The sequence below is a fragment of the Catharus ustulatus genome, chromosome 18, assembly GCF_009819885.2.
Source record: "Catharus ustulatus isolate bCatUst1 chromosome 18, bCatUst1.pri.v2, whole genome shotgun sequence".
Classification (NCBI taxonomy): domain Eukaryota; kingdom Metazoa; phylum Chordata; class Aves; order Passeriformes; family Turdidae; genus Catharus; species Catharus ustulatus.
In genome coordinates, this window is record NC_046238.1 from 4,699,769 (window position 1) to 4,709,197 (window position 9,429).

The 9,429-nt window shown below is 51.6% G+C and overlaps 1 protein-coding gene across 3 annotated transcripts; it reads right to left on the reverse strand.

Annotated features, from left to right (window-relative positions):
- Nucleotides 1–488: 488 nt before the first annotated feature.
- TFIP11 (tuftelin interacting protein 11) lies at nucleotides 489–9,297 on the reverse strand. Of its 3 annotated transcripts, none has more exons than XR_004419672.1 (13): nucleotides 8,985–9,297; nucleotides 8,277–8,430; nucleotides 7,549–7,705; nucleotides 6,947–7,074; nucleotides 6,331–6,483; nucleotides 5,147–5,656; nucleotides 4,238–4,344; nucleotides 3,865–4,033; nucleotides 3,433–3,676; nucleotides 2,700–2,842; nucleotides 2,077–2,242; nucleotides 833–1,449; nucleotides 489–692 (listed from the first exon to the last, which is right to left on the reverse strand). XR_004419672.1 is itself a non-coding variant. In XM_033075763.1 (13 exons), exons 1-12 carry the CDS (start codon nucleotides 9,179–9,181, stop codon nucleotides 1,094–1,096), a joined length of 2,484 nt encoding a protein of 827 aa, XP_032931654.1. In that variant the 5' UTR covers nucleotides 9,182–9,297; the 3' UTR covers nucleotides 489–735; nucleotides 1,085–1,093. The 3 variants fall into 3 exon arrangements, 2 of the variants coding, with proteins under 2 accessions (XP_032931654.1, XP_032931652.1); XM_033075763.1 differs by having other exon boundaries at nucleotides 489–735; nucleotides 1,085–1,449; XM_033075761.1 differs by having other exon boundaries at nucleotides 489–1,449.
- Between the last annotated feature and the right edge of the window lie 132 nt (nucleotides 9,298–9,429).

The window sequence follows — 9,429 nt, forward strand, 5'->3', positions numbered from 1 at the left end:
TTCCCTGTGCATGCTTGGAAAAAACTCCCAGCTCTCACTGCTATGAGATCAGCTCTTGATCAGTCCTGAGAACAACCAGGTCAGCTCCCTCCAGGGAAAAAAAGCCTTAGGATTCCTTCCCTCACCTCTGTGCTCTGAACCACTGCAGTCCCACAGCAGAGTTGGGACAGGTTCTGGCTGTGTGCAGCAAAGAGGAGCCCACTGTGTGAGGGATGTTGTGGGGACAGTAAGTCACTGCCACCACAGTACACAGCCAGCACAAGCTGTGATAGCTGAGGGGACTCAGGCCAGCCCTCACTCAGCTGTTGGAGCAGAGAATGTGATCCCTCCCAGCCTGCTGGTAAACTTCTGTCCCAGGTACCAATTCCCAGTGTCAGCACTGCTTGTTCTCCCTTAGCCTGGATTCCCAGATGGGGAAGTCTGGCCCTCCATCCTCTTGCCACTTCCTGAACAGCTGTTCCAAAAAAACCTGGCATCCAGCTCCAGTGTCACTATTTACAAACCTGGAACTTGTTTATTCTAAGGGCTGCCCAGAGGCTTTTCCTGGGGGTGACTCAATCCCCAGCAGGGCCTCACTTGGCCATGTCAATGAGGCTCTACAGCAAGGTGGGCACCCAGGTGGTGTCCCCTTGCACAGAGGCCTCACTTGGCCATGTCTGTAAGATTCTGAAGAGAGGTGGGCAGCCAGGTGCCTCACTTGGCCGTGTCAATGAGGCTCTGCAGCGAGGTGGGCACCTAGATGGTCTCCCCTTGCACAGACACCTCACTTGGCCATGTCAATGAGGCTCTACAGCAAAGTGGGCACCCTGGTGGTGTCCCCTTGCACAGACACCTCACTTGGCCATGCCAGTGAGGCTCTGCAGCAAGGTGGGCACCCAGGTGATGTCCCCTTGCACAGAAGCCTCACTTGGCCATGTCAATGAGGCTCTGCAGCAAGGAGGGCACCTAGATGGTCTCCCCTTGCACCGAGGCCTCACTTGGCCATGTCAATGAGGCTCTGCAGTGAGGTGGGCACCCAGGTGCCTCCTTGGCCATGTCAGTGAGGCTCTGTAGTGAAGAGGGCACCCAGGTGATGTCCCCTTGCACAGGTGCCTCACTTGGCCATGTCAATGAGGCTCTGCAGCGAGGTGGGCACCCAGGTCTTCTCCCCTTGCACGAACACCACGCCCCTGTCGATGTAGATGACGATCCTGCCGAAGGTGTAGAGCTGCTTGCCCTCGTGCCGCTTGCCGATGACGGGCATGAAGACGATGTTGTGCTCCTCGGCCTTGGTCTGGATGAGGTCCTTGAAGTTCATGGGCACGGAGCCGGCGGCGGCGCCGATGCCGCGCTGGGCCATGTTCTCGGCCTCGCGCCGCTCCTGCATGGCCTCGTACTGGAAGTCCTTGCGGCGCTCCGTGTGCGTCAGGTACGCGATGTTCTCCCGGGCGCCCGGCTGCATGTACCCACCTGGGGAGAGAACGGGGAGAGCACGGTCCTGAGCTGTGCCCAGAGGGAAGCAGCTCCAATCCAGGACAAAAGGCGGTCACATTTGGAGTGTGGTGTTTGAGTTTGGGCTCAGAGAGGGAGTTTTCAGTTTTGGAATGAGGGCAAATTTCAGGTGCTGTTCCCTTAGGCATGCCCTTCTCTTTTATACAGCGTAACTCTTACTGAAGTCCCAACAATCAATTTTAGGTGACAGGGAGAGGGATGTGGAAGGGAAGGGAACTGCTGTACAGATAACGAAAAGAACCAGTATCTCACCATAAAGAAGAAAATACCCAATAATTACAGCTTTAGAAGTCAAGCCCTAAAGGATGACGTCTGACTAACAGGGCAAGGCTGGAAGAGGATCAGTTGTTCAATGGTTCAGGAAGCCACCAAAAATCTGTTTCTGCTTCAGTGCAGTCCAGAACTACTGAGCAGCACCTCAGAGGTGTTCTTTAAGGACAGCAAGGCAGAGCCCACTGACTTCCACTGCTCATGGGAGCTGCTGCTGTGCTGCCAGCAGGGCTGTGCCCCAATCAGCCTCCCAGGAGCCACACAGGACTGTGCTGCCAGCCCAGAGCAGCAGAGCCACCCCCATGAGCCACCTACCCACGCTGGAGGACACAGCTCGGTTCATGATGTCAAGGGCTTCATTGAACTTGTCTTTGATGGAGGGATGTGCCAGCACCTGGTCGGAGAACATGGACTTCCAGCCCAGGTACCACTTGGTGATCTCTTCGTAGTTGGGGCTGTTACTGAGCCAAGAGCAGAGCACCTGCAGAGCAAAGGACAGGTCAAAAGCAGCACAGGGATGTTGGTGCAGGAGAGGCCTCTCTGCCACAGAAACACAGAGTCATTTAACATGGAAACGATTCCAAGAGTATCGAGTCCAATGTGTGACCAATCACTCCCTTATTAATCAGCCCAGAGCACGGAGTGCCACATCCAGGCATTCCTCGGACACCTGCAGGGATGGGGACTCCAAATCTCCCTGGGCAGCCCCTTCCAGTGCCTGACCACCCTTTCCATGAGGAATTCCTCCTGATGTCCAACCTGACCCTGCCCTGGCATAATTTACCACTTGGTTTACAACTGAGTGTCAGTAACAGGAGGAACTGTTCCAATTGCTGAGCTGTGAGTGGGAACCAGCCCAGTTCAGCAATTCCTGGATAGGAATCACTAAAACACTCCCCAGATGACCAAACCTCTTTCCTCAATCCTCAGTGTCTCACCTGCAGCCACTTTGGGAAGAAGTGTTTCTCCAGCAGCCCAACCAGGCTGGAGACAGAAATCATCCCCTCCCAGTCGATCACCCAGTAAAAGGCATCCATGTGCTGCTGGTGGGGGTTGATGATGAGCTCATTCAGACACATTCCTGAGATAGGAGAGGACAGTTACAAAAGAGCCTCACTCAGTTTGATCAGTGCCCTGACCTCTTTCACTACCAATACACAGAACTTGAGCAGCACTTTTTTTGTAATCCTAAGGGACAGTGAGAATCTTTAGCAGATCCTGCCACAAAATGGTGCCATTTCCACTTCAGTGATTACAACTTGCTGCCAAAACTGAGAAACTGAAAACACTTGACTATTTTTTAACCTTTGAACCACTCTGCATTACAAAACTCATGGTGAAACATGACAACAGACCAAGGAATTCAGGAGTAACAGACATTTTACAGTCTGGTCCTACCTGACAGCACTCAGATATTCCTACCAGCTGGAGAGGGATAATTTATAAAAAATAAGACTGAAAAACCTAGAGAATAACCAGAGTAATTCCTCACATTTCTCTAATCTTTCTGCCTCTGCACAGGACTGGTAGCAGAAAATCAGAGGCAAGCTTGGTCTAACCTCACTAACAATAGTCTCTGATGTAACACTGACATTAGTAAAGATCTTTCCCGGTGTCAGGGAAAGGTGCCACAAGCAGATTCCCAAAATCCAGCACTATCTATTGTCTCACCGAGTTTAGGCACGATGTTCTTGACCATGAAAGCCTCCCACGAGCCAGGAGTGAACACATCCTTCCAGGGCTGAAGGATGAGCTTGGCAGAGGAGTCGCTGGGGTGCCACTTCTGCAGGGCGTTGGCCAGCTTGTTGCGGATGGGCGAGTACAGCGGCTCCAGCCGCGCCTGCATCAGCGGCAGCCAGGGGTGGATCCACGAGTGGATCGGCACCGTGTCTGTCAGGGGATTCCAGCTCTCCACCTTGGGGCACAACAGCAAAGATTAACTGAGCTCAGCCACCAGCAGCAAGTTTTGTGCAGAAGCACACAGAGCTCTGATGTGACTCCCGACTCCTCACTCCATCGGCGGAGTGGTGTTTGGGAGTTCCAGCTGGAATTCAAACACTGGTTCAGAGCATGGCTTTGCTCTGCCCAGCCCTCTTCTCTCACCTCCTTCTGCAGCTTGGGGAAAATGAGCTGATCCAGAATGTTATCCAGTATCCACACAGGAACAACGTTCACCCAGCTATCCAAGAAATCCACCATGGATCCGCAGTTCCTCGGCTGCCACCGCGCCACGATGTTTCTGACATATGGCATCCAGATCTCCCACATCAATCTGGGAAGAAACCCCAAATAAATCAAAGTGAAGCTCAACGCTACAGCCTGGGCCTAAATAAACCAAATGGAAGCTGTTAAAGCTGCTTCTTTTCTGTAGCTGCAAACTGGATTTTAAGGAGGCTCCCTTGTGTTTGCTCTTTTCCCTCCCCGAAGAAGCAGCACAGGAAGATGCTGCAAAAAGTACAAATCATTTGTTCTTTACCTGTGAAAAGCATCTGTTGACAGGTCTTGCCCACTGTGGGATAACAGCTGATCATTTTCCAGAAGGCTCTTCCACTTGGCTATGATCTCTGTGCCATATGTACAATCCTGGGAATGACAGGGCACAAATGGTCCTTTATCCTTTCCATTAATTCCAGCTGGGATCTGCACAGAGCAGGCTGATGGTGTGCTGAGCACAGTCAGCCTTCTCACCTCCTCCCAGGGCAAGCCAGGAGCTTGCAGTCTTAATTCCAGAATCCCACAATCATTGAAGTTGGAAAAGAACTCCCAAACCACTGAGCCCACCTTGTGACCCCTCCCCACCTTGTCACCAGCCCAGAGCACCAAGTGCCACCTCTGTCATTTCTTAGATGACTTTTAGTAAAGTCTTGCCAGAGAAAATTCCCACATTACAGTATTAGTACACCTCCAGGGAGAGAAGAGGATAGTCTGAACTTTTCCAGGTGTACAGAGAGATCCAGACTCTACCCCAGCCTAAATGGCACTGAGAACAGACTGTGCATCTCAGATACCTGACAGACAAACCTCTCCTACTTTTGCTAAAAACAACAGCTAGAGATTTCTTTTTCACCAACTTTTTCATCCCAACACTCATTAAAGGGATTGGTTTTAACCTTACAAATTCCTAAATTTTACCCAGCAACTGTTTGAGGAGTGGGGACAGTACAGGGTTTCATTTTTCTCTTTTCTTTTTCTCCAGACTGATCAGGAATTTAGAATCCCAGAAGCCCAGACTGCTTTGGATTTGAAGGGACCTTAAAGCTCATCTCATTGCACCCCCTGCCATGGGCAGGGACACCTCCCACCAGACCAGGACACTTGGGACAAGGTCACAAAGATTACTGAAGCCATCAAGTGAGAATTACAGATAACTCAAACCAACACACACCTTGAGGGGATCCCAGTTCTTGAAGTATTCCTTCATGAGAGGATAAACTATGGCCACTGCCAGGTCCACCCTGTCTGACATCCTGTACTCCTCATAGTACTTGTCCTGCAGGGTCTCAAAGATCTTTGCACACTCATCCAGAGTCAGAGGGTTCTCACAGCCTGGCTGCATCCTCCTCTCACACTCCTCCACCATGTCCAGCACCTTGCTGAGGTTGCTGATGGCCTTCTCCTCGTGGGACAGCACCTCAGCCATCTTCTGGATCTCGTGGCTCAGGTTGACCACCATGTCCCTCTCGTACTGCAGCTGCCGGTCGCTCTGGATGATCTCCTGCTCCGTGATGTCAATGAGCAGCTGCAGGTTGTGCTCCAGCTCGGGCAGGGCAAAGCCCTGGGGTTTGGAGTCCTTGCCCAGGGGCTGCTGGGGGCTGTCATCTGGGATGTTGTGCTTGTGGCTGATCTGGCTGTAGCTGTAATAAACCTTCTGCTCCCGGCCCGTCATGTCGATCACCTGCCAGCACACAACAATGAACTCCCTCACAAAAAACTCTCATCTTGCAAAAAGGAGGAAAACCCTGACCCCAGATTGAATTCTGGAGATTTCCAAGGATCTTATTACTCCAGGAGGCTGCTAAAATACACTTGTATTTGAACAATGGCCTTCTCCAGACACAAAGAGTTAGAATGAATAAGAGACAATCTGGAATCAGAGCTACAAGAATCTCCTCATCTCATCCCAGTTTCACTGAATGATTCTGCAAGCAGTGATCTTGCCATTAGTTCCACTATTAGTTATTTCCCTTAGAACTTTTATAATTTTATAAAGATACTTTAATTTCAGATTCATAATTTTATTGAGTGCACACCAAATCCCTTACTGTCCCTTTGAGGTAGAAGATGGTTCAAACAACCCCAAAAAGGATATCTGTGGGTGAGTGTTGATTATGACAAATGTGAAACAATTAAACTAAACTGCAATTAACCTCCTACACACACTCACATCTAATTTGTCACCATGTCCAGGTGACACAGAGCTATTACATGGCTCAGGGATGAGTTCCAGGAGGCTGCACAGGCAATTCCTAGGAATGGCTTTATTGATGTTACCAGTGGCTAAAATGTGCTGGTGACACCAAGGGGCCCAAACTGCTCCTCAGGGGTCACCTCTTGGCTTATCAACCTCACCTTGACCTGGGACAGCTCCTTCTGAGGGGCTGCAAGCTGCTTGCTGATCCTGCCCTTGGCTTTCAGCTCTTCCACTGTCTTGTAGCTGTACTTGGGCTTTTTCTTGCCTCCATTCGGGTCCTTCCGCCACTGGCTGAGCTCCTTCTGAAATTCCTGGACAAAAACAGCAGAGTTGTGGTGACTGCTCTTTGTCACATCACAAATCTGCCTCTTTTTACAGGAAAATAACCATCAAACCAAAGAGGAATTTGTACAGGAAATAACTGGGAAGTGGAGAAGCTCAGGCCAAACCAGCTTGGATGCTGTGGGCTAGTCACCCACCCTATGGATTAAATGAACAGGATGGTCTTTTTTTTATTTAAACAAAAGACAAAGACTATTTACGTGGGGGACTCTTCAAAGCAGGGATTTTAGGAAAACTACTGAAACAGAGTGAGCCAGAAACAACAAAGAACATTGCAGTGACAAGAACGATCTGCCTAAACAAAATCAACGTGCTCTGTGTTTGGCTTCTTATCTAAAATGAGCCCAAACAGTTTTCTCTGACACAGCAATCAAGAAAACTGAATTTTGTACACACAGCACAGCAAAGAAACAACAAGAACTCCAGAAATACCTCCTCAGCTTCCTCTTCTGAGTCCACCACAGGGAAGTCCTGCAAGGACTGTGTGGTCCTCTCGGAGCCGTAAGCGCCCACAGCACCTTTGCCTTTCCTCTGCTTGGCCTCGATGGGATTGATGATTCCTGGTAGGATGGGAATGGGGTCAGGAGGAGCAGTTTGTGTGCTGGGAAAGAGCAGAACAGCCAGGCTTTCCCTGTGAGTTACCAGATCAGCACCAACACTCTCCCTGGTGCCTCCAGCACCGTGGCACTTCCAACATCACCAATTCCCTATAAAACAATTCCATCCCAACTGCCAAAGTACAGCCTTGCTCCCAGCCACATTTCACTGCCTTTTTATTCTGCCATGTAAAACAGCTTCTCCTTTTCCATGGGATGACCACATTTGGAATTTACTGCCTTTTTCTCTTGCAAAATAGCCAGAGGAGGAAATGACCACAGGTCAGTTTGAACACCCCTGATCCTCAGCACAGGGCCCAGACCACTGTCAGGAAAAGAAGGAATTTTAAGCCACCTGGGATTCTTTAAAGAACTGCCAGCCCAACATCTCCTCCAAACCCCCAGTTAATAATAAACCACCAAACACACTGACAGTACCTTGAGCATTCTTCCCCAGACCTCTTCCAGGGACATATCCCATCTTCTGGAGAAGCTTCTGCCCAATTCCTTTAGTGTGTCTCTCCCAGCTGCCAAAATCCACAAAGGACTTGGAGCCCCCTGCAAAGCCTTTCTGGCTGGGCTTGAAATTTCCACCCTGTCAAAAACAAACACACAAAAAACTTGCAGCCCTGAGGCTTCAAATAACCAAAGTGTGCAAAACTCCCCCCAGAAAGTTATTCCCAGAAGCGATTCTGCTGTCCCCACACTGCCCATGAAGCACCTGTGGAGATTCCTGAAATTCTTCAAATGGGAAAGCAAAGTCCTGGAAACCTGACAGTTCTCAGGTTCCATCACCAGATTTAGCTGAAGCTGATTCCTGGTTCTTTCTGGTTTTAACTGAAAATAAGGATTTGAGTTTTAATCTGTAACATGCCTGGATTTGTCTGTTTTATGAAAGTAGAAAAAGTCTCTGAAAGACAGGAAACCACAGGAATTTTCTTCTTTAAACCTCCATTGCCCAAAGGGAATATTGAGAAAAATGGAAGGACCTACTCCCACGGACACACAATCATTATATCAGGGTACAGTTGTGCCAATGATTTAGGGTCTCTGATTTCATGATTTCCCCCTTTTTTAGGGCTTTATTACAGTTTTACTGCCCTCAACCACTACCTGAGTTTCATAAATATAAAAATAGAAAACAGTAAATTTCCTGGAGCACTCACTGTTTTTAACTTCTTGGGCACAAACTCCTTGGGAATCTCCTCCTGTTTCACAGGCTTCTCATCGTCATCCGAGTCCTCGTCCGAGAGCTCCTCGGCCGCCGCCTTCCTCAGCCCAGCACTGACGAAGCTCACCGGGGCCGAGTAATCCCTGGAGCTGCAAAATCAGAGAGAATTGTGCTCCAGGGCACATTCTTGCAGGAGCCTGGCACCAAAAAAGGAATATTAAAGGCTGTCGAACTGTTTAACCCTGCTTTTGCCATCCTACCCACCGCGCTGCAGGGAGCGAGCACTGCTCGGGTGGGTGTCCGCATCCGGGAAAAGCCCGGGGAAAGCGGGGGGAAGCTCCAGGGGAAAGCGGGGAAGCTCCAGGGGACGGGGGGGAAGCTCCAGGGGAAAGCGGGGGGAAGCTCCAGGGGAAAGCGGGGGGAAGCTCCAGGGGAAAGCGGGGGGAAGCTCCAGGGGAAAGCGGGGGGAAGCTCCAGGGGAAAGCGGGGGGAAGCTCCAGGGGAAAGCGGGGGGAAGCTCCAGGGGAAAGCGGGGGGAAGCTCCAGGGGAAAGCGGGGGGAAGCTCCAGGGGAAAGCGGGGGGAAGCTCCAGGGGAAAGCGGGGGGAAGCTCCAGGGAACGGAGGGAAGCTCCAGGGAACGGGGCAGCCCCCGGGCTGTTCCTGGGGCCCCTGAGCGGGCCGGGGGTCCCAGCCCGGCCGTACCGCTTCCCGCCGAAGCTGGGCCGCTCCTCGTCCGAGTCGCGCTCGGCCCACACGCCATAGGTCGCCTCCTCCTTGGTCTGGCGGTGCCGCTGCCGGTGCGGGTTGAATTCGTTCTGCAGGTCCCAGTCCGACACCTCGAAGCTCTCCATCTCCACGCCATCGTCTCCGTCCGTGCCGTACAAGTGCGACATGGACATCGCGGCACCGTCGGGATGTGCCGGCCCGCTCAGAACTCCTGCCCGGGAGCCCCGGCCCTCTCACGGAAACCCAGAGCCGGCCCCGGACGCGCCGCAAAACCGGAAGTTCCGCATTCACTTCCGGTACGCTTCCGGTTGTGCAGCCCCGCCCACAAACCATAGAGTCGCGAAGAGCGGAGCGGCCGCGCCGGAAGCGCCGCCCTGTGGCCCGGCGGCTAAGGGGGAGGAGCCGGCGCGGTTAATAATGA